At 49.8% G+C, this 23,507-nt stretch overlaps 1 protein-coding gene across 1 annotated transcript in view; it reads right to left on the bottom strand.

Moving 5' to 3' along the window:
• TM9SF4 (transmembrane 9 superfamily member 4) overlaps window positions 1-23,507 on the bottom strand; it is a 54,312-nt gene that overhangs the window by 4,138 nt on the left and 26,667 nt on the right. The window contains exons 6-16 of the mRNA XM_058174734.1: window positions 22,064-22,187; window positions 20,906-21,024; window positions 17,575-17,686; window positions 15,108-15,178; window positions 13,131-13,263; window positions 11,584-11,665; window positions 11,406-11,481; window positions 10,554-10,637; window positions 8,690-8,865; window positions 7,762-7,825; window positions 4,894-5,013 (exon numbers count right to left, since the gene is read on the bottom strand). Coding sequence (XP_058030717.1) covers window positions 4,894-5,013; window positions 7,762-7,825; window positions 8,690-8,865; window positions 10,554-10,637; window positions 11,406-11,481; window positions 11,584-11,665; window positions 13,131-13,263; window positions 15,108-15,178; window positions 17,575-17,686; window positions 20,906-21,024; window positions 22,064-22,187 — 1,161 coding nt within the window. The remainder of the gene's footprint in view (window positions 1-4,893; window positions 5,014-7,761; window positions 7,826-8,689; window positions 8,866-10,553; window positions 10,638-11,405; window positions 11,482-11,583; window positions 11,666-13,130; window positions 13,264-15,107; window positions 15,179-17,574; window positions 17,687-20,905; window positions 21,025-22,063; window positions 22,188-23,507) is intronic.

The following is a 23,507-nucleotide window of genomic DNA, read 5'->3' as shown; positions in this document are numbered from 1 at the left end:
GGGCGCTTTAAAGGTGGTCACCAAAACCTTGAAGCGCACCCGGAAGGCCACAGGTAGCCAGTGCAGCCTGCGCAGGATGGGTGTTATCACGGGAGCCACGAGGGGCTCCCTCTATCACCAGCAGCCGCATTCTGAACTAACTGCAGCCTCCGGATGCCCTTCAAGGAAGCCCCATGTAGAGGCGTTGCAGTAATCCAGGCGAGGCGTCACAAGGCGTGAGTGCCCGTGCAAAGGGCCCCCGGGTCCAGTAAGGGGCGCAAGTGGGGCACCAGGCAAACCTCGTAGACCGCTCTCCTGGGGAGGGCCGTCAAATGAGCATCTAGAGACTGCGGTTCATCCAGGAGAACGCCTAGGTCTCGCCCCCCCTCCATCGCGGCCAATGACCCGCCACCGAGGGTCAGCCGCCGATTTAGCGGACTGTACGGGGATGCCGGCATCCACAGCCACTCTGTCTTGGAGGGATTCAGCTTGAGCCTGTTTCTCCCCATCCAGACCCGACGGCCTCCAGGCACCGGGACAGCACTTGATAACCGTTGGGGTGGTCGGTGTGGAAAGTACAGCTGGGTGTCATCCGCGTACAGCTGGTACCTCACACCGAACCCACTGATGATCTCACCCAGCGGCTTCATGTAGATGTTGAACAGAAGGCGAGAGGATCGATCCCCGCGGCACCCACAAGTGAGGGGCCTCGGGGCCGACCTATCCCCCCCGGTCAACACCGACTGCGACCGGTCGGAGAGATAGGGGGAGAACCACCGATAAACGGTGCCTCCACTCCCAATCCCTCCAACCGCGCAGCAGGATACCATGGTCGATGGTATCGAAAGCCGCTGAGAGGTCTAATAGGACCAGGGCAGAGGAACAACCCCTATCCTGGCCCTCAGAGATCATCCACCAACGCGACCAAAGCCGTCTCCGTGCTGTAACCGGGCGGAAACCGGACTGGAACGGGTCTAGATAGACAGTTTCATCCAGGTGTAAGGAAACTGATATGCCACCATACTCTCAACAACCTTCGCCAAGCGAAGGTTGGAGACCGGACGATAATTACCTAAAACAGCGGGTCAGGAAGGCTTCTTGAGGAGGGCCTCACCACCGCCTCTTTCAAGGCGGCCGGAAGACACCCTCCACCAAAGAAGCGCTCCTAATCGCCTGGAGCCAGCCTCGGGTCACCTCCTGCGTGGCCAGCACCAACCAGGAGGGCAGGTCCAGTAAACATGTGGTGGCATTCAGCCTCCCCAACAACCTGTCCATGTCCTCGGGAGCAACAGGGTCAAACTCATCCCATAAAATGTCACCAAGACCACCCTCAGCCGTCTCACCCGTATCACGCAATCTTGGTCCAAACCATCCCGAAGCTGAGCGATTTTATCGTATAGATAACCGTTAAACTCCTCAGCACGTCCCTGCAGCGGGTCATCCCGCTCCCCTGGTGTAGGAGGGAGCGGGTCACCAAACAGGGCGGCGGGGCGGTTATCTGCCGGTGCAATGAGGGAGGAGGCGTAGCTACGCCTCGCTTCCCTCAATGCCACTAGGTAAGTCCTAGTATAGGACTTCACCAGTGTCCGATCAGCTTCTGAACGGCTAGACCTCCAGGAGCTCTCTAGGCGTCTTCTCCGGCGCTTCATCCCTCTCAGCTCCTCGGAGAACCAAGGAGCCGGTTGGGACCTGCGCCGGGTCAGAGGCCGCAAAGGCACGACACGGTCTAAGGCCCCCGCTGCGGCCTGTTCCCAGGCCGCAACAAGTTCCTCAACCGAGCCGTGAGCCAGACCCTCAGGAAATGGCCCAAGCTCCGTCCGGAACCCATCCGGGTCCATCAGGCGCCTGGGACGGAACCAACGTATCGGCTCCGTCTCCCTGCGGTGGTGAATGGCGGTCAGAAAGTTTGAAGTTACAAAGTAGTTTGAAGTTACAAAGGTTATTGAAAAAAAGGGACTTGCCATCGGTCCTTGCAGTTACAACCCATGGGTCACATGATCCCAATTCGGGCATTTGGCAAGTGGTATGTACTAATGAGGGTTGGAACGTCCCAGGGTCACGTGATCACCGTCTGGGACCTTCCTAGATCAGGGGTCTCCAACCTTGGCAACTTTAAGACTTGTGGACTTCAACTCCCAGCTTTGCTGGCTGAGGGACTCTGGGAGTTGAAGTCCACAAGTCTTAAAGTTGCCAAGGTTGGAGAATGGCTTCCGACGACCAAAATCAATAGGTAAAGAGCTGCAGTGGCGCAGTGGTTAGAGCACAGTACTGCAGGCTCCTTCTGCTGACTGCCAGCAGTTTGGCAGTTCGAATCTCACCAGACTCAAGGTTAACTCAGCCTTCCATCCTTCCGAGGTGGGTAAAATGAGGACCCAGATTGTTGGGGGGGCAAGAAGCTGACTCTATAAAACCGCTTAGAGAGGGCTGTAAAAAGCACTGTGAAGTTTAAGGGCTATTGCTATTGCTAAAAGACAGTTTCACATAATAATCTCACAATTTACTTAACAACGGCAGTGATTCACTTAACAAGAGTGGCAAAAAAAAAATGATCTTCTAGAGACAGCCGTTCATCCAGGAGGACGCTAAGTTGCGCACCCTCCATCGGGGCCAATGACTCGCCACCGATGGTCAGCATGATTTAGCTGACTGTACCGGGATGCCGCATCCACAGCCACTCTGTCTTGGAGGGATTGAGCTTGAGCCTGTTTCTCCCCATCCAGACCCACCTCAGGCACCGGGACAGCACTTGATAACCGTTGGGGTGGTCCGGTGTGGAAAGTACAGCTGGGTGTCATCCGCACAGCTGGTACCTCACACGAACCCACTGATGATCTCACCCAGCGGCTTCATGTAGATGTTGAACAGAAGGCGAGAGGATCGATCCTCAAGTGAGGGGCCTCGGGCCGACCTCTGCCCCCGTCATCAGGAGAACCACCGATAAACGGTGCCTCCCACTCCCAATCCCTCCAACCGCGCAGCAGGATACCATGGTCGATGGTATCGAAAGCCGCTGAGAGGTCTAATAGGACCAGGGCAGAGGAACAACCCCTATCCTGGCCTCCAGAGATCATCCTGCGACCAAAGCCGTCTCCGTGCTGTAACCGGGCCGGAAACCGGACTGGAACAGGTCTAGATAGACAGTTTCATCCAGGTGTAAGGAAACTGATATGCCACCATACTCTCAACAACCTTCGCCGGCGGGTTGGAGACCGGACGATAATTACCTAAAACAGCCGGGTCCAGGGAAGGCTTCTTGAGGAGGGGCCTCACCACCGCCTCTTTCAAGGCGGCCGGAAAGACACCCTCCACCAAAGAAGCGCTCGTAATCGCCTGGAGCCAGCCTCGGGTCACCTCCTGCGTGGCCAGCACCAACCAGGAGGGGCACGGGTCCAGTAAACATGTGGTGGCATTCAGCCTCCCCAACAACCTGTCCATGTCCTCGGGAGCAACAGGGTCAAACTCATCCCATAAAATGTCACCAAGACCACCCTCAGCCGTCTCACCCGTATCACCGCAATCTTGGTCCAAACCATCCCGAAGCTGAACGATTTTATCGTATAGATAACCGTTAAACTCCTCAGCACGTCCCTGCAACGGGTCACCCCGCTCCCCCTGGTGTAGGAGGGAGCGGGTCACCCGAAACAGGGCGGCTGGGCGGTTATCTGCCGATGCAATGAGGGAGGAGGCGTAGCTACGCCTCGCTTCCCTCAATGCCACTAGGTAAGTCCTAGTATAGGACTTCACTAGTGTCGATCAGCTTCTGAACGGCTAGACCTCCAGGAGCTCTCTAGGCGTCTTCTCCGCGCTTCATCCCTCTCAGCTCCTCGGAGAACCAAGGAGCCGGGTTGGGACCTGCGCCGGGTCAGAGGCCGCAAAGGCACGACATGGTCTAAGGCCCCCGCTGCGGCCCGTTCCCAGGCCGCAACAAGTTCCTCAACCGAGCCGTGAGCCAGACCCTCAGGAAATGGCCCAAGCTCCGTCCGGAACCCATCCGGTCCATCAGGCGCCTGGGGCCGGAACCAGTCGGCTCCGTCTCCCTGCGGTGGTGAATGGCGGTCAGAAAGTTTGAAGTTACAAAGTAGTTTGAAGTTACAAAGGTTATTGAAAAAAAGGGACTTGCCATCGGTCCTTGCAGTTACAACCCATGGGTCACATGATCCCAATTCGGGCATTTGGCAAGTGGTATGTACTAATGAGGGTTGGAACGTCCCAGGGTCACGTGATCACCGTCTGGGACCTTCCTAGATCAGGGGTCTCCCAACCTTGGCAACTTAAAGACTTGTGGACTCCACCCCCCAGCTTTGCTGGCTGAGGGACTCGGGGAGTTGAAGCCCACAAGTCTTAAAGTTGCCAAGGTTGGAGAATGGCTTCCGACGACCAAAGTCAATACGTAAAGTGGTGCAGTGGTTAGAGCGCAGTACTGCAGGCTCCTTCTGCTGACTGCCAGCAGTTTGGCAGTTCGAATCTCACCAGGCTCAAGGTTAACTCAGCCTTCCATCCTTCCGAGGTGGGTAAAATGAGGACCCAGATTGTTGGGGGGGCAAGAAGCTGACTCTATAAAACCGCTGAGAGAGGGCTGTAAAAAGCACTGTCAAGCAGTATATAAAGTTTAAGGGCTATTGCTATTGCTAAAAGACGGTTTCACATAATAATCTCACAATTTACTTAACAACGGCAGTGATTCACTTAACAAGAGTGGCAAAAAAAAAAAGGTTATAAATGGGGCGCAATAGCATTTACATCGCTTTACAGCCCTCTCGGGATGGTTTACAATGACAGCATTATTTGCACCTTGCCAAGAATCTGAGTCCTCATTTTTACTGACCTTGGAAGGAGGGCTTGAGATTCTGGGTCCCTGCTAGACCAGGGTTCCCCAGTCCCACGGCACCCCCCCCCCCACCTTCTCCCCCTTACCTCCGCACAGAGCTGGAAGTACACCATGACAATGCTGATCTGGGAACAGGAGACCACCAGGATGATAAACACCAGGAATAAGAAGCCAAAGAGGTAGTAGAACTGATTCTCCCAGATGGCCTGAATTCAAGAAAGGTGAAGAGACAGTCTTGGTTATCACCTTGAAAGCCCTTCATGGCATGGAACCTGAGGGGCTACCTGAGGGACTGGCTTGCCCCACTCTGGAAGGAAGGAACCAGACGAAGACCCAGCGGGCCAAGGGATTCCGGAAGGGTCTTTTCTGCTGTGACCCCTGGCCTCTGGAACTGGATAACAGAGTTGGAAGGGACCTTGGAGGTCTTCTAGTCCAACCCCCTGCTCAGGCAGGAAACCCTCTACCCGTAATGGTGAACCTATGGCACGTGTGCTACAGTGGCGCCATCTCTGCGGGCATGTGAGCGGATGCCCAGGTCAGCTTCACCACGCGTGCCCACGTGCCTCCCGCCAGCCAGCTGATTCTCGGGTCTCTGCCGGGAGATGTGCGCACATGCGCGGGGAGTAGGGGGGTTGTGGCGCCCCCACCCGGTGGCCCGTTTTTGGTCCCAGGAGGCTTCAGGGAGGCCTGCTAGAGGCAAAAGTGGGGGTCGTGCGTGAATGCAAGAGGGGGAGGGGGAGCACAGGGGGGGGGGCGCATGCGCATGCACGGGGGTGGAGACTGCGGGGGGGAGGGCATTGCATTATGGGTGTCGGCATGCGTGTGCACGCTTTTGCACGCCTGCGTGCTTTCAGCACCCGAGGAAAAAAAAGGTTTGCCATAACTGCCCTGTACCATTCCAGACAAGTGACTGTCCAGTCTCTTCTTGAAAACTTCCAGTGATGGAGCCCCCACAACCTCTGGTGGCAAGCAGTTCCACTGGTTAATTGTCCTCAATATCAGCAAATTTCTCCTGAGTTCTAGGTTGCTTCTTTCCTTGATTAGTTTCCATCCGTTGCTTCTTGTGCTGCCTTCAGGGGCTTTGGAGAAGAAGGTGACCCCCTCCACTCTGGGGCAGCCCCTCAGATACTGGAACGCAGTGTGCCCCTCAAGGCGAGATCCGCACCCACCACTCTGGCCTCCAGGAGGGACCTTAACACCTGGCTCTCCTGGTTGGCCTGGGTTCCACGTTGGAGGTAGTTAGTGGATTAAAGCATCCCATTGCAAGCTAGTTCCTATCTCACCTAACTTTATTAATTTTGATGTGTTAATCCAGGTAGTCCTCGATTTACAGCCGTTCCTTTAGTGAACGTTCAAAGTTACAAACGGGACTGAAAAAAGTGACTCATGACCGTTTTTCACACTTAATGGCCATCGCAGCATCCCCTTGGTGACGTAATCAAAATTCAGACTCACAGTTATGACGGTCGCAGCGTCCCAGGGTCACGTGATCCCCCTTTCCAACCTTCCGACGAGCAGCGCCAATGATTCACTTAACATCCGTGTGACTTAACTTGACGACTTGTGAATCGCTTAACGGTGGCAAGGAAGATCGTAAGACGGGGCAAAACTCGTTAAACAAATGTCTCGCTTAGCAGCATCGATGTTGGGCTCCATTGTGGTAGTAAGTCAAGGACTGCCTGCACTTTGTGTTTTGAATTTTTTTTGTCACGCTGTAAGCTGGCCAGAGTCTCTTGATAGTGAGACGGTTGCTATGTAACTTTAAATAATTAACTAATTAAAATAGAGAAGAATTTGTACAGTTGTCCTCAACTTACGACCACAATTGAGCCCAATGTTTATGTTGTTAAGTGAGACATAACATAACATAACATCAGAGTTGGAAGGGACCTTGGAGGCCTTCTAGTCCAACCCCCTGCCCAGGCAGGAAACCCTACACCATCTCAGTCAGATGGTTATCCAACATTTTCTTAAAAATTTCCAGTGTTGGAGCATTTTACAACTTCTGCAGGCAAGTCGTTCCCACTTATTAATTGTTCTAACTGTCAGGAAATTTCTCCTTAGTTCCAAGTTGCTTCTCTCCTTGATTAGTTTCCACCCATTGCTTCTTGTTCTACCCTCAGGTGCTTTGGGGAATAGCTTGGCTCCCTCTTCTTTGGGGCAGCCCCTGAGATATTAGAACACTGCTATCATGTCTCCCCTAGTCCTTCTTTTCATTAAACTAGACATACCGAGTTCCTGCAACCATTCTTCATATGTTTTAGCCTCCCATCCCCTAATCATCTTTGTTGCTCTTCTCTGCACTCTTTCCAGAGTCTCAACAGACTCGAGACGTTTGTTAGCAAGTGAGCTTCAACCCATTCTATGACTTTTCTAGCCACGGTTGTTACGTGAATCACGGCAGTTGCTAAATGAGTCACACGGTCGTTAAATGGATCTGGCTTGCCCACAGACTTGGCTTGCCAGAAGGTCGCGAAAGGGGATCAGGTGACCCCGGGACACTGCGACCGTCATAAATGTCAAGCATCCAAATTTACATCACGTGACCCTGGGGATGCTGCGTGAAAAACGGTCCTCAGTTGCTTTTTTCAGCATTCTTGTAACCTGAAATGGTCACTAAGCGAACTGTTGTAAGCTACAGGACAGGGGTCTCCAACCTTGGTCCCTTTAAGACTTGTGGACTTCAACTCCCAGAGTCCCTCAGCCAGCAAAGCAAAGCTGGCTGAGGGACTCTGGGAGTTGAAGTCCACAAGTCTTAAAGGGACCAAGATTGGAGACACCTCCTATAGGATACCAAAAGAACTCTGAAGCTATCTTTGCAAAGTGTGCAAAAGGTATTACAGGAAGCCCCATGCTGGGTTGTGAATTGTGGGTCTGGGCAATGAATATTTCGAATTAAAAGGCACAAAGCAGTTGGGGGACCAGGAGGGGTGGGGGGGGCGCCCAGGACTTACGCTGAAAATGAAGAAAAGTTCGATAAACATGGCTCCAAAAGGCAGAATTCCAGCCATAAGGATCCTATGAAGGAAAGGAGGGAGAAAGAGTCGTTATGGAAGCAGAGGAATCTTGTTCGAACAGCGTAAACCACTATTTTATTATCCTATTGTTTAAGATACAGGAGGCTTTCTTGAACTCAGCACCCAGCAAGGTAGAATCAGGATATAAAAGCAACCCTTTCTACTCTGCTGAATTCATGGTTGTTATTATTGTAATTGTTGAGATTTTTATTCCGCCTTCTCAGGTATAAATCAAGGCGGCAAGCATATCTAACACGCCTTCCTCCTCCTGTTTTCCCCACGACGACAACCCTGTGAGGTGGGCTGGGCTAAGAGGGAGAGAGTGATTGGCCCACTCAGAGAGTTTTCAAGACTACAGCAGGACTAGAACTTCCCGTCTCCTGGTAATTGGCCCAATCATCCAGCTGGCTTTTATTCCTAAGGTAGAACTAGAACTCACTGAAACCTGTAAGTGGCCCAAAGTCACACAGTGGGCTTTCATGCCTAAGGAAACACTAGAACTCACTGCCTCCTGCTGATTGAGTCTTTCATGCCTAAGACGGGAGTAGAACTCCCTCTCTCCTGGTGATTGGCCCAAAGACAGCTTTTCATGCCTAAGGCGGGACTAGAACTCCCTCTCTCCTGGTGATTGGCCCAAAGACACCCAGTGGGCTTTTCATGCCTAAGGCGGGACTAGAACTTCCAGTCTCCTGGTGATTGGCTCAAAATTAGCCAGCCGGCTTTTACGCCTAAGCTGGAACTAGAACTCACAGCCTCCTGGCTCTTAGGCCGTCCCCTGCACCACTTAATCCCAAGCTGGCTCTGTTATGACAGCGATTCTAGTTCCTGTTCCCAACTTGCAACCAAGTCGGCCCGGAAGACTCACCCAACGAACCGGTTCATGTACCACCTCTGTTCCGGTATCTGCCTTGGGATCTGATTGGTGCGGACGGGATTGTCGTAGGGCTGCTTGCGAAAGCCGAAGTAATAGCCCAGGTACACCAGGGGCAGGGAAATGCCGAACCACATGCAGAGCAGCGCCAGCATGGTGGGAAACGGGACCTGGAAAATGAGACGCCGATTCTCAAGACAGTGGCCACGTAAAGTCTCCCCAGCATGCCACAGGTGTGTGCGTGTGGGGGGGGGAGAGAAAGCAAACCCCTCCCTCACACCACACCCCCCACTGCCAGGAAAGGCTCAGGACTGTAGTTTTCTTGGCACACCGAACCATCAACCCATCACCTTGGCTACAGCACCCCGCAAGCTCAGCTAAGACATACTTTTTTTGGTACTTTCTAACTCCAAGGTTGTCTCCCAGGTGCTTTTTCGAGAGGCAACTGGACTCTTTTTTTTGTTTTTCCTTGAGGACGTTTCGCTTCTCATCCAAGAAGCTTCTTCAGCTCTGCCTGGGATGGGGTGGGGGGGAAATGCGCAGGCTGCATTGGTTGCTGGTGGTCTTCCGGGTGCGCTTCAAGGTGTTGGTTATCACCTTTAAAGCGCTCCATGGCATTGGACTGGGATATTTACGGGACCGCCTGCTGCCGACAGTTACCTCCCATTGTCCGGTACGTCCAGTGCGCGCCCACAGGGAGGGTCTTCTTAGGGTGCCGTCGGCTAGTCAATGTCGGCTGGCGGCCCCCAGGGGAAGGGCGTTCTCTGTGGGGGCCCCGGCTTTATGGAATGAGCTGCCGGTGGGACTCCGTCTCCTCCCTGATCTCCGGACCTTTAAGCGCGAGCTCAAGACTTTCTTTTTTCCCCAAGCGGGGCTGGCCTGATTGATTTTAGTATGGGGGTTTTAGTGGGTTTTAATAGGGTTTTACTAAAGTTTTAGTTTTGATAAATTTTAGCTAATATTTTAAGTATACAGCGATTGAATCAGTTTTTTAAGCTTGATATTTTATTTTAATTTGTTAAGATTCTTGTCGTTTTATTGGCTGTACACCGCCCTGAGTCTTCGGAGAAGGGCGGTATAAAAATATGAATAAATAAATAAATAAATGGAAGGATTTATCCTCCTTGCAGACAGCTGGTCGTTTGCATTCTTTTAGAGGGTCATTGAGGCCACTTGGAGGTTTATCTGTGCCCTCGGGGTCACCTGAATAGTGCAAATGCACCCCTTTCAGCAGTTCCAAAGTTCCACACCCATTTGCACTGTTCAGATGACCTTAAAATACAGATAAACCTCCAAGTAGCCTCAAGGACTCTCAGAGAGAGTGCAAATGACCAGAGGACTGCAAGGAATATAAATCTTTACCATTCAGTCAGAACTGAAGACGCTTCTTCGATGAGAAGCGAAAGGTCTTGATGCAGACAAAGCTGGTCATTTGCATCTTTTCTGAGAGTCATTGAGGCCACTTGGAGGTTTACCTGTGTCCTCAGGGTCACCCGAGTGGTGCAAATGGGCGTGGAGCCTTCTTGGAACTGCTGAAAGGAGCTGCGTTGTAGACTGGAGGTAGATGGTGTCCACTACCCCCCGTCCCCGTTGAGAAAGGTCTGCTCAATTTGAACCTAGATGGCCTCAAGAGCCCTCAGAGAGAGTGTGAACGACCAGATGACCGCAAAGAAATAGGATCCTTCCATCCCTCCCACCATTCTGCCAGAAGAAGTGAAGCTTCTTGGGTGAGAAGCTAAAATGTCTTCAAGGAAAAACCAAGGAAGTCCAGCTGCCTTTTGAGGTTTCTCTCTCAGACCCAAACCATTCAGAGGAGAAAACCCACGGGGGGGGGGGGGGCAGCCCAGGGGAGACTCACCGCCCCCGAAGAGTGTTTGCCCCAGATGAAGCAATTTAGGACAAAGCATATCCCGAAGACGACCCCCGGATACAGCATGGCCGTCTGCAAGGGAAAAGAAGAAACCAGGTTTAGTGGGCTCCACCTGCTGAGACCCTCTGGCGCCACCCCTGTTTCTGTACCAGGCTCCAATTCTTCCTCCCCCAATATGGGTAGTCCTCGGCTTACGATCTCAATTGAGCCCCAAATTTCTGTTGTTAGGCAAGACATTTAAGTGAGCTTCGCCCCATTTTACGACCATTCTTGCCACAGTTTTTTAAGTGAATCACCACTGTTGTTAAATGAGTAACAAAGATGTTAAGGGAATCTGGCAAGGACCCCACAAGGCCTCCTCCTCCTCCAGCAATACCTCTTCACCCCACTCCCTTCTAGCACTGATGAGGTTACCTAGTTGGGTCATGAAACATCTGCAAGAAAACAACCCAGCTCCGAGAGCACCAAGGACCCCTCAGTCCTTCTCCTCCTCCTCTTCCAGCTCCTCCTCCTCCTCCCTCTCTTCCTCCGCCTCCTCCTCCTCTTCACCCCACTCCCTTCTAGCACTGATGAGGTTACCTAGTTGGGTCATGAAACGTCTGCAAAAAAAACAACCTAGCTCCAAGAGCACACTTGAACCCTTACAAATATTCCTTTCTATTGGAGCCTTATTCCTGTTTTGGTTGAAATAATCTTAACCTACCATCAGTTGCAACAAGAGATTCCCTCCCCCTGTCCAAGCCCAGTTAGACCCATCTTTCTGTCCTGACCGAGAGCCCCCCTGCGCCCTCCCCCAAAGCCCGCTTCCCCTCCCCACCCAGAGGCAGCAGCTCCACTCACACAGAAAGCGCCTTTCTTCCACCGATGGCCTTTGAGTGTGCGGTACAAGCGGCCGGCCGAGAAGCCCCCGAAGACCCTGTGGGCCGGGCAGGGAAGAGAAGAGAGCAGGGTTATCTCCCGGGCCTTTCCAGACACACACACCCTGTCCCAGAAGAAGAGGCGCCGGGCAGCAACTCACCCCATGAACATGAAGAGGAAACAGGCGGTGGTCATCAGAGCCCCCCGGCTGGACGGAGACAGCATCCCCAGCATGGCCACAACTAGAAAGGAAGAGGGAAACGTCAGGCACAAAGGCTGCTGTCCTTGGGGCCACACAAAGCCACTGGCAGGCCAGAATCTGTTCCTATGGTTCTAATCCTACTAGCAAACCACCCGCAGTTCAAACATGGCATGGAGAAGCTGGCGTTTCAGGATATTTCCGGAAGTCTGTAGAGATTCTCTGTCATCCAGATCATGGTTGTCCCAAAGGTGCTTTTTGTTTTTCAAGAGGCAGATGGACTTTCTGGTTTGTTTTTTTCTTTTGAAGATGTTTCGCTTCTCATCTGAGAAGCTTCTTCAGCTCTGACTGGATGGAGGGGAAGGGAAGGATTTCTACTCCTTGCAGACAGCTGGTCATTTGCATCCTTTTAGAGGGTCTTTGAAACCACTTGGATGCAAAGGATGCAAATGACCAGCTGTCTGCATGGAATGGAATGGAATGGAATGGAATGGAATAGAATAGAATAGAATAGAATAGAATAGAATAGAATAGAATAGAATAGAATAGTGGAATGGAATGGAATGAATGGAATGAATAGAATAGAATAGAATAGAATAGAAATAATGGAATGAAATAGAATAGGAATGGAATGGAATGGAATAGAATAGAATAGAATAGAATAGAATAGAATAGAATAGAATAGAATAGTGGAATGGAATGGAATGGAATAGAATAGAATAGAATAGAATAGAATAGAATAGAATAGAATAGTGGAATGGAATGGAATGGAATGGAATGGAATGGAATGGAATAGAATAGAATAGAATAGAATAGAATAGAATAGAATAGAATAGAATAGTGGAATGGAATGGAATGGAATGGAATAGAATAGAATAGAATAGAATAGAATAGAATAGAATAGAATAGAATAGAATAGAATAGAATAGAATAGTGGAATGGAATGGAATGGAATGGAATGGAATGGAATAGAATAGAATAGAATAGAATGGAATGGAATGGAATGGAATGGAATGGAATAGAATAGAATGGCAGAGGAGGGGAGATGGATATTTTAAGCAGGAAGGAAATGGAGGGGAGAGGGAAGGAGGAAGAGGAGGAGAGGGAGAAGAAGGGAATAGAAACAGAAAGGAGGAGGAGGAGAAAGAGAAAGTACGAAGATGGAAGGAGAAAAAGAAAGGAGAAGGAGAAGAAAGAGGACGCAGAGGCTCAGAGTGGGGCCTGGGAGCTAAGAGACCGGGCCAGAGGGTTGTGTATGGAGACGAAGGCTTGAGCTGGGATTTAGAGGAAGGAGACGAAGGCGCATCATGCGTGTGTTCCTAGAAGCAGGACAAATGCGTCCTCTGGTCAAGGGAGAGCAGGCAGGGCCAGTGGCCATGTGGCTGGAGGAGGCCATTTTGTGCCACCGGGAGAGGCTGTGCATCCAGAGCCTCCCTGCCTGGGTTTGGAGGCCCCCTCTTGGCTTTCCGTGCGGGGAAAATGCTGGCACCCGCTGGGCCCTTACTCACAAATAACGATCAGGATCATGCAAAAGAGCTGGATGCCGGAGCCCAGCAGGGAGCTGAGGATCATGGGATACTGCGGCGGCCGGAAGACGTCCCCGTGCACCAGCTTCCACCCCGACTCCTCCATGGTGTCCTCCTGCAGGGGGTGAAGGCAGCCCATGACACACACACACACCAATATACAACACACACTTGCCTGCCCCTGAAGCAACCCTTTCTTGAAAGAAACAGGGAAGTTTTGTTTAGAGACTCCTGAACTGGATTAGAACCTGGGGGTGGGGGGTTGGACTAGATGACCTACAAGGTCCCTTCCAACTCTGTTAATCTGTAAAACCTAAGGCACGCAGTCCTTGACTGACAACCACTCACATAGTGACCATGGAAAGTACAACAGACACCACCACCCCCGCCTCTGAAGTACAGGCAATCCTTCACTTACAACAGCTCTGTTCAGTGACCGTTCAAGGTTAAACACAGCACTTACGACCATTTTTCACACTGACAACCAGCGCTTGGTAACTGACTCATATTTACGACGGTCGCAGTGTCCCAGGAGTCACGTGATCCTCTTTTGCAACCTTCCAAGTCAAATCCATTGGGAAACCGGATTCACTTAATGACCGCGTGACTACTTTAACCACCAAAGGGATTCATTTAATAAACGTGGCAAGGAAAGTCATAAAATGGGGCAAAGCTCACTTAACAAGTGTCTCACTTAGCAACATAAATTCTGGGCTCAATTGTGGTCGTAGGTTGAGGACTTAGGGCCCAGTTCTGAAGTTCCAACAACTGTCCATGTGTTGCTTTTCAGGCACATGGCAACCAGCCCTGCTTTCGTGTCCATTTGTAGCGTCTCACAGTTACGTGACCGAGAGATTGATGATGTTTTCGCCAAAAACTGTTCATAGGTAGTCCTCAACATAGGACCGCAACGGGGCCCAACATTTCTGCCACTAAGCGAGACGGAGGTAAAGTGAGCTCTGCCCCATGTTACAACTTTTCCTGCCACATTTCTTAAGCAAGTGACTGTTCAGTTGTTAAGGGAATCATTCGGTCATTAAGTGAATCCAGTTTCTCCCGTTGGCTTTTGCTTGTCGGAAGCTGGCTGGGAAAGTCACAAATGGGGATCGGGTGACTCCGGGACGCTGCAACCATCATCAATATGAGTCAGTTGCCAAGTAGCCAGATTTGAATGACATGACTCTGGGCAATGGTCGTAAGTGTGAAAATCGGTCATAAATCAGTTTTTGTTTTCAATGCCTTTGTTCATTTCAAACAGTCACTAAATGAAATGTTGTAGACTGCCCGTACTTCCGGTTATCAGCAAAAACACCCTGTGGCGAACCATGAGCTGCTTAACGACCCCATTGTTCATTTAACGGCTGCCATAAATAGGCTGTAAAAATGGATCAGTCATATAGGCGACCCCCTTTTGTGACCGTCATGACATACAACCACTACCGTCGTATGTCGAGGCCTACCTGCACATTCGTTCATTCCAAATTCCTAAGGGTTTCTCTCTGTCTTTTCTTTTTCTCCCTTTCTCACTCTTTCTCTGTTCCTTTCTCTTTTTCTTTTCCTCTTTCTCATTTTCTGTTTTTCTTTTATCTTTCTCTCCCTTTCTCTGTTCCTTTCTCTTCTTTTTCTTTTCCTCTCTTTCTCTTTCTCACTTCCTGTTTTTCTTTTATCTTTCTCTCCCTCTCTCTCCCTTTCTTTCTCTCTCCTCATCCCCCCCACCTCCATCATGGTGTTGGTCATTAACCTAAAGAACTCACTGCTGCAGGACACAAGCTCTTTCCACCTTAGATGGCTTTAAAACCAAAGCCAGGAAGCAGGAAAATTCTTCCGCCGCTGCCTCCAGGAGATGGTCTCGAATTCAAGAGGCGCCAGTTCTCCGGGGCGGGCTCCCCCAGCCCCCCCCCACCCCCAAAGCACTTTCCGAACCCCTGAGAAGGAGCCGGAGCACAAAGGTGAACGTACAATGTCGTCTTCCTTGTTGTAGTTGGCAATGTCTTTGCGGAGTGTCCGGATGATGATCATGCTGAGAATGCCTGCAAAAGAGGAGCCGAGGTAAGAAGCCGGTTTGATCCCCATGGTTCAGCAGCAATGCGTGTGTGTGTGTGTATTTGTGTGTGTGAATGGGAGGGGGGGGCAATTCTGCAGCTTAACAATCGATCCTGAAGGCCCCTCCCCATGTTCCCACAACTGGGTTAGTTAATTAATTAACTGTATATGCCGCCCACCTACAGTAGCCGTCAGGGGACACTTAGAAGAGAAAAACAACAACTTAAATTAATGTAATCTTCATCTTGAAAAACAAAATGTGCTGTTATTGGAGTTCTCTGAGCTTGGTGGTTTTCCTGCACACAACTAGGTAAGCATTAGGTGAGAAGGGACTGAGGTTTACGGAGAGAAGGAAGACAATTGTGGAATCCTTGGTGTTCTCTGAGCTTGGATATTTCCTGGCAGACATTTCATGACCTAACTAGGGAACGCCATCAGTGGAGGAGTGGGATTTGTGCAGCGGAGGAGGACGAGGGCTGCGGGGTCTTCGGTGCAGACGTTTCATGACCCAAATAGGTAATGTCACCAGTGCTAGAACTGAGGGGGGTTTACAGAGGGGAAGGGGAGGGGAGAAAGGAGGGAGGGAGGAGGAAGAGGAGGGAGGAGAAGGACTGTGGGGTTTTCGTGCAGACGTTTCATGACCCAACTAGGGAACATCATCCATGCTAAAAGGAAGTGGGGTTTGTGGAGAGGAGGAGGAGGACGACTATGGGGTCCTTGATACTCTCTGAGCTTGGCGTATGTCTTGCAGACGTTTCATGACCCAACTAGGGAACACCATCCATGCAAGCAACAAGCTCAAGGAGCCCGGAGTTCAACCCTGAGCTACAAATCTGCTCTCAATGAACATTAAAATATTACACAATAAGCATTAAACTCAACGGAGACGGCCAACGAAGGAAGCGACGCAAGACAGGGCGGAGGTAAGAATTCTCTCTCAATCCCTTAACCACCTCCAGTAAGGAATGGCCATCAATCAACTAATTGGTTAATTAATTAGCGCTCATCTGCTCCAAAGGAAAGGAAAGTGCTTCCTACATCTCAGGAACTGCTGTTTTAGGTAGCCGCCTTCCTGGTTTGTTTTTTTTCCCAGCACGCAGGTGTTCACCAACAGCAGGATGGGAGGGGGACTTACTCCTACATAACCATTAGCTTCCTCACTGATGTTTGGGTCCTTTTTTTGGCTTAATGAAAGATCTCCAGGCTTTTGAATTCTTTTAGATTGGAGTCTCCAACCGTGGCAACTTTAAGACACATGTGGACTTCAACTCGCAGAAAGCTGGCTGGGGAATTCTGGGAGTTAAAATCCACATGTCTTAAATTTGCCAAGTTTGGAGACGCTCGTCATGGTCTATTGTGTCTCAGGTAGGTTGCTCTGGACAAGTAAGGACCTGCTAAAGCCTATACGGTGGGCCCGCCCAGCCAAATAAATAATGCCAACGCAACACAAAGAAGGGTAAACGGTTCCCAAATTCTGAATTCCCTCCCTCCCTCCGCCTTTAAATTCACTTTCACGCTGGTTTCTAATTCACTTTTGCCTTTTTTACATTTTGTGTATGTGTTAATGTTTTATCGGCACGCTGTCTGGAGTCTCTGCGTGAGTTTTCAGATTCGATCAGTAAAAAAAGACGGAAGAAAGAGGAAGGCAGCTGGACTGGCCCAGAACTGACACCTTCCTCGAGGTTAAACTGGAAGATTCGTGGCCTGCTTTTTTTTATTTCAAAATTCAGTCATTGTTCTTGCTCTGAATTGTTAAATCAGTTAAATTGTAAATTGTATCAATTCTTTAAAACAGGGGTCTCCAACCTTGGTCCCTTTAAGACTTGTGGACTTCAACTCCCAGAGTCCCTCAGCCAGCAAAGCTGGCTGAGGAACTCTGGGAGTTGAAGTCCACAAGTCTTAAAGGGACCAAGGTTGGAGACCCCTGCTTTAAAACACACACACACACACACACCTTGTAAATTGGCCTGGGTTAGGGTTAGGGAAGTGTCACCATACAAAAGTATCTTACTATTAAAAATGCAAAGGTGATTCAGAAATTCTGCTGGCCACACTGCCTACGGGCAAGGAGTCTTTATCCTCCCTTTCTTGGCATTATTATGGTCTGTCACCCGGTCACCCAGATGTTGGGACTGGGTCTGGCATTTTTGTCCTTCCTGGGGCCTGCAGATGTGGATGTTCGATGGCGTTAAAAAGTCTCGTCTCAGGATGTCAGCAGTTCCGAGTAAAACTGCCTTCCGCAATTGACCGACGGCGAATTCGTCAATGCTGCTGGTTTATGGTGAATAATATTATTCTCTCTGCCAGAGACAAATTCCCTCGACCGGATGAAAGCACCCAGTTCAAATCAACCGAGCTCAAGTGCGCCCGACTTCCTTCTCACCTGAAAGGAAGAAAACTACCACCACGGAGTTCACAATGGAAAACCAATGGATCTGCACGTCGCTCATGGTGAGGTAAGTATCCCAACGGGAGGCCCACTTGACGTCACTCTCCTGCAAGACATAAGAGGGAGGGGGAGGAAGAGGTGGATGGGAAGGGGCTCTGCTAAAGGCTGGGCTCGCAGTTTGTTCCCGATTCAGGGATGGCTGCTTTAACAAGGGCCCTCAAAGCTCTTTTCGGCATCCTCTGAAATCCTTTTTTTTTACTACCGATTCTGTGGGCGTGGCTTGGTGGGCGTGGCAGGGGAAGGATACTGCAAAATCCCCATTCCCACCCCACTCTAGGGAAGGATACTGCAAAATCCCCATTCCCTCCCCACTCCAGGAAAAGAATACTGCAAAATCCCCATTCCCTCCCCACTCCGGGGAAGGATACTGCAAAATCCCCATTCCCTCCCCACTCCAGGAAAAGAATACTGCAAAATCCCCATTCCATCCCCACTCCAGGAAAAGAATACTGCAAAATCCCCATTCCCTCCCCACTCCAGGAAAAGAATACTGCAAAATCCCCATTCCTTCCCCACTCCAGGAAAAGAATACTGCAAAATCCCCATTCCCATACCACTCCAGGGGAAGGATATTGCAAAATCTCCATTCCCACCCCACTCTGGGGCCAGCCAGAGGTGGCATTTGCCGGTTCTCCGAACTGCTCAAAATTTCCACCACCGGTTCTCCAGAACCTGTCAGAACCTGCTGGATTTCACCCTTGCTTCCAGGCCCTAGGTTGCATGGGATTGAGGTGTGTTCATTTTATTTATTATTCACGTTTCTGAATCAGAATCAGAATAGAGCTGGAAGGGACCTTGGAGGTCTTCTAATCCAGCCCCCTGCTCAAGCAGGACACTCTATAATATTTCAGACAAACAGCTGACCAATCTCTTCTTAAAAACCTCCAGTGATGAAGCACCCACAATTTCTGGTGGCAAGTTGTTCCACTGGTTAATTGTTCTAACTGTCAGGAAATTTCACCTTAGTTCTAGGTTGCTTCTCTCCTTGGTTAGTTTCCACCTATTGCTTCTTGTTCTACCCTCAGGTGCTTTGGAGAATAGTTTGACTCCCTCTTCTTTGGGGCAGCCCCTGAGATATTGGAATCCTGCTATCATGTCCCCCCTTAGTCCTTCTTTTCTCCAGACTGGCTAAATCCAAACCCTGCAACCATTCTTCGTATGTTTTCATCTCCAGGCCTTTAATCATCTTAGTTGCTCTTCTCTGAACTTTTTCCAAAGTCTCAACATCTTTTTTGTAATGTGGTGACCAAGACTAGATGCAGGATTCTAGGTGTGGCCTTACTAAAGCTTTACAAAGCGGTACTAATACTTAAACTGAACCACTCGTCTCCCTGATAGAGGGACTCTTGGCGGTGGAACGAAAATATAGGTAATCCTTGACTTTTTAACACTGAATTATAATCACCTGTGCCTCATTTTAAATGTTATATATACTGTTTTATGTTCTAGAATTCATCCAGAACTGCTCCGGGAAGGAGATGGGCGGTTTTAAAATTTGATCGATAAATAAGACAGAAGAAGAATGTGAACGTAAGTGGAGACTCGGTTCCTCTGTTCTAGAACCAACGGTCATCGCAGTGGCTGATGGTGCTGAAATTCCTCCTTCGCCCCCCAAGGAACTACAAGATGAGTCTTTGCAGGCAGGGAAGGAATGTAATTGCGTTGTCAGTTTGTTAACTCTGTTAGTCCAAGGGCTGGGAGTAGCCCCTTTCAGATTAGTTGTCCAGGACAGCTGACCTCGTCCTCTCTGGTTGCCCCCAGGAAGAGGTCTCTACCCCAACGCAGAGCTCTAACCACATCTTCCTTTGAAGAATGGTGTTCTACCCAGGGCAAAATTAGAGTAGAATGCCTCAGCTTTGGGGGACATTTTTAGAGACCAGCTGTTGTGACTCCAGCCCCCGAACCTGGCCCCACGCCCGAAAGTGACTCCGAGAGTGAGGGGGAAGGGCCGGTAAGGCTTACCTCGGGAGCACCGATGCCTTTGGCTCAGCTCCAGGAGCCAGAACCAGGCCAGTCGGAGGAAGTAATGAGGCCGTCATTCCCTGATTCCTCCCTTCCTCAGGCTACACCTTCAGACCCAGCTGATAATAATAATAATCAAGCTTGGATCGACCCGCGCTTCAGAAGATTAGAGAGGCGGCGTCATCAAAGGGAAGGGTGCGGCAGGAGCCCCACCCCACAGGATATATAAGGAGCTTTGGGACTGCTCTCAGTTCCACGGGAAGCAAAAGATTAGCTGGACCGTTTCAAAGAGAGCTGAAAGTCTTGCTACGTGAGTCATTTGTTTGAACTTTGGCAGGCAGCTGCGATTTCTCTGCCAGGACTGATGAGAGCCGTGAATCCACTGGCTGAAGGCCAGCTCGTTACTCCAAAGTGGGGAAGGAGACAGAATACCAGCTTTGGAGAAAACATTTAAAGCAGACAACCAGTTTGGTGTAGTGGTTAAGGTGCTGACCTGGAAATCAGGAGATTCTAATCCCATTACAGGCATAAAAGCTGGCTGGGTGGCTCTGGGCTGATCATCTGGGCTGGCTTAAATTGGGATTTTAATGTTTAAATTTATTAATTTTAAACGGGGTTTTCTTAGTATGGTAAATTTTAATCATTGGGCTAATTTAAAATAAGTTTTTTAAATCGTATTTTAAACTTGTTTATTGTATTGTCGGTTTTATTATGCCTGTACACCGCCCTGAGTCCTTCGGGAGAAGGGCGGTATAAAAATCAAATAAAATAAATAAATAAATAAATAAATCATGAGACGGAGAGTTCTAGTTCTGCCTTAGGCACAAAAGCCAGCTGGGTGCTTTGGGCCAGTCCTGAGAAGATTGGAAGTTCTGGTCCCACCTTAGGCATGAAAGCCAGCTGGGTGACTCTGAGCCAATCACCAGGAGACAGTGAGTTCCAGTCCTACATTAGGCATGAAACTTGGCTGGGTGACTTTGGGCCAATCACACTCTCTCTCAGCCCAAGCCACCTCGCAGGGTTGTTGTCGTGAGGAAAATAGGAGGAAGGAGCAGTATTAGCTATGTTTGCTGCCTGGAGTTAATTCTAGAGTAGGGCTGGGCAATTATGGCCCCTTTATGACCTATGGACTTCAACTCCCAGAATTCCTGAGCCAGCATGCTGGCTCAGGAATTCTGGGAGTTGAAGTCCATAGGTCATAAAGGGGCCATAGTTGCCCAGCCCTGTTCTAGAGTAATAAAGGCAGGATGCAAATCTCTTCTTACACCCGCCCCCCAGCCCTGCCCCCAGCGCCAGTACTCACCTCCCAGTGCACAGAATAGGTGAAAAACAGCTTATTGGGCTTATTGGGGTCAATTTCTTGAGCGGAGGCGCTGGCAGCTTCGGGCAGGACACAAACGCCCTTCTCATCCGCCTTCATATCTGTGGACCAAAGAAGAGGGTCAGGAGCGCTAATCTTTTGCCATAGGATCCTATCCAGATAATAACAACAACAACAGAGTTGGAAGGGACCTTGGAGGTCTTCTAGTCCAACCCCCTGCCCAGGCAGGAAACCCTACACCATCTCAGACAAATGGCTATCCAGCATTTTCTTAAAAATTTTCAGTGTTGGAGCATCCACAATTTCTGGTGTCAAGGAGTTCCACTGGTTAATTGTTCTAACTGTCAGGAAATTTCTCCTTAGTTCTAAGTTGCTTCTCTCCTTGATTAGTTTCCATCCGTTGCTTCTTGTTCTACTCTCAGGTGCTTTGGAGAATAGTTTGACTCCCTCTTCTCTGTGGCAGCCCCTGAGATATTGGAACACAGCTATCATGTCTCCCCTAGTCCTTCTTTTCATTAAACTAGACATACCCAGTTCCTGCAACCGTTCTTCATATGTTTTAGCCTCCAGTCCCCTAATCATCTTTGTTGCTCTTCTCTGCACTCTTTCTAGAGTCTCAACATCTTTTTTACATCGTGGCGACCAAAACTGGATGCAATATTCCAAGTGTGGCCTTACCAAGGCATTATAAAGTGGTACTAGCACTTCACGTGATCTTGATTCTATCCCTCTGTTTATGCAGCCCAGAACTGTGTTGGCTTTTTTGGCAGCTGCTGCACACGGATGGCTCATATCTAAATGGTTGTCCACTAGGACTCCAAGATCCCTCTCACAGGTACTACTATTGAGCAAGGTACCACATATACGGTACCTGTGCATTTTGGTTTTTTTTGCCTAAATGTGATCCAAGACTTCCTCAAAGCATCCCGCCCAACAGGCAACGCTGCTTCATCCAGGTGCTTGATGGTTGCTATGGGCCACTGATGGTAAAACATTTGAGCTCAGAGCATCCAAAATTCAGCAAATGCCTGACTTAATTCTGCTAGTATAGGGGTGTCAAACTCAAGGCCTGCGGGACAGATCTGGCCCACGGGGTGCTTCAAGCTCAGCCCCAAGTGAGAACAGCCAGAGCCCTCTTACCTGCCAGTGCAATACTCTGCGGGATGACCTCGAAGCGAACCACCCGGTAGGTGGGCTCCTGGTTCTCCTCCACCTCCTCTCGATGGTAGTACAGGATGAAGGAAAGGTGGTTGTGCAGGAAGAACTGGAACAGATGACACGGAGATACGTATTAAGAGAGCCCGGAACAGGGGAAGTGGAATGGGAGGACTCACGGCGGGGCAATTTAACAATTCAGTGTGATTATTTAAAATAAATAATGTAGTAAGAGACCAACTCGGTTTCTATTTGTTCTCAAGACTTATTTTATTTCTCACACACACACACACACCAGTTATTCTGCTTTCTTTGAAGACTTTCTCCATTTTATAATATTGGGAATATTGAATTTATTTTGGATGATGGACCCCATTGTCCCCTAATGGCAGTTAAGAATCCTGAAAAACAACCAAGTTTTCGGCCTGTGTGATAGACTCACAGCTGATCCACGAACCGATTCCGAACGCTCCCTCTCCCGTTGGCACGTCCCATGTGAACGAATCCAGCTCTCCCACCATGATTTATGTAATTTCCAACTTTGGGACTTTGTCCAAAGATGCCAAGCCAAAAATGGGTCGGAATGGGGCAACTTGATGTGGCCAATTCACCCTGGGATAATAACTCATTGCAGGACAATGCAACCATTTTTCAAAATACTTTTGAAAATATTTAAAATACCATAATTAAAACTTGTTTTAATTTTTGTCATTCCCATTTCGTTCTGTCCCTCCTTTTGCATCCTTTCTTTAATGATTCTATTCCACCATTTCTTTGATACCCGTGTTCCCCAGAAAATAAGACCGGGTCTTATTTTCTTTTGGGCCCCAAAATTAGCTTATTTTCTCATGTATGGGAGGCCCATTTCTTCTGCTTGCTTACGGCGGGGCAGAAGGTCGCGAGGCAGGGTGGTTGGAACTGCCCCACACATCCTGCACTGGCTTACCTCAGGGCTGGCGCAGCCAGGCCGCCCGCACCGCGACACCTGTCTTGCTTTGCGGCCGCGGCACGAACACACTGCCCGGCTTCCTGCTCCGTTGCAGCCATGAGCAAGCAGACGAAAGTGGGCCAGCAGCCACAAGGGATCCTGCTGCACATGGCTGCCGGTGTTGCCACCATGACACAGGTGTCGGGACATGGATGGCCTGGCTGTGGGGGCCCTGATGTAAGCTGGTGCAGAGCGCGTGGGGCAGCTCCACCACCACTCTCACCTTGTCGCTGCGGCCCTGCAAGCAATGGAATGGGCGAGCGGATGGCTACACAGGCTCTCGAGTATGGCTTATTTTAGGGTTAATGCTTATGTTAGGTGCCCACATAAAAACATGCTAGGTCTTATTTTTGGGATAGGCCTTATTTTTGGGGAAACGAGGTATTCGTGTCACTCTCATCCCGCGGCGAGTTGGCAAATTATCATAAACCCCAGACGAAG

This window comes from Ahaetulla prasina, chromosome 3 (genome assembly GCF_028640845.1).
Source record: "Ahaetulla prasina isolate Xishuangbanna chromosome 3, ASM2864084v1, whole genome shotgun sequence".
NCBI lineage: Eukaryota > Metazoa > Chordata > Lepidosauria > Squamata > Colubridae > Ahaetulla > Ahaetulla prasina.
Note: the sequence above shows the minus strand (reverse complement) of the source record. Positions and strands in the feature narration are given on the sequence as shown.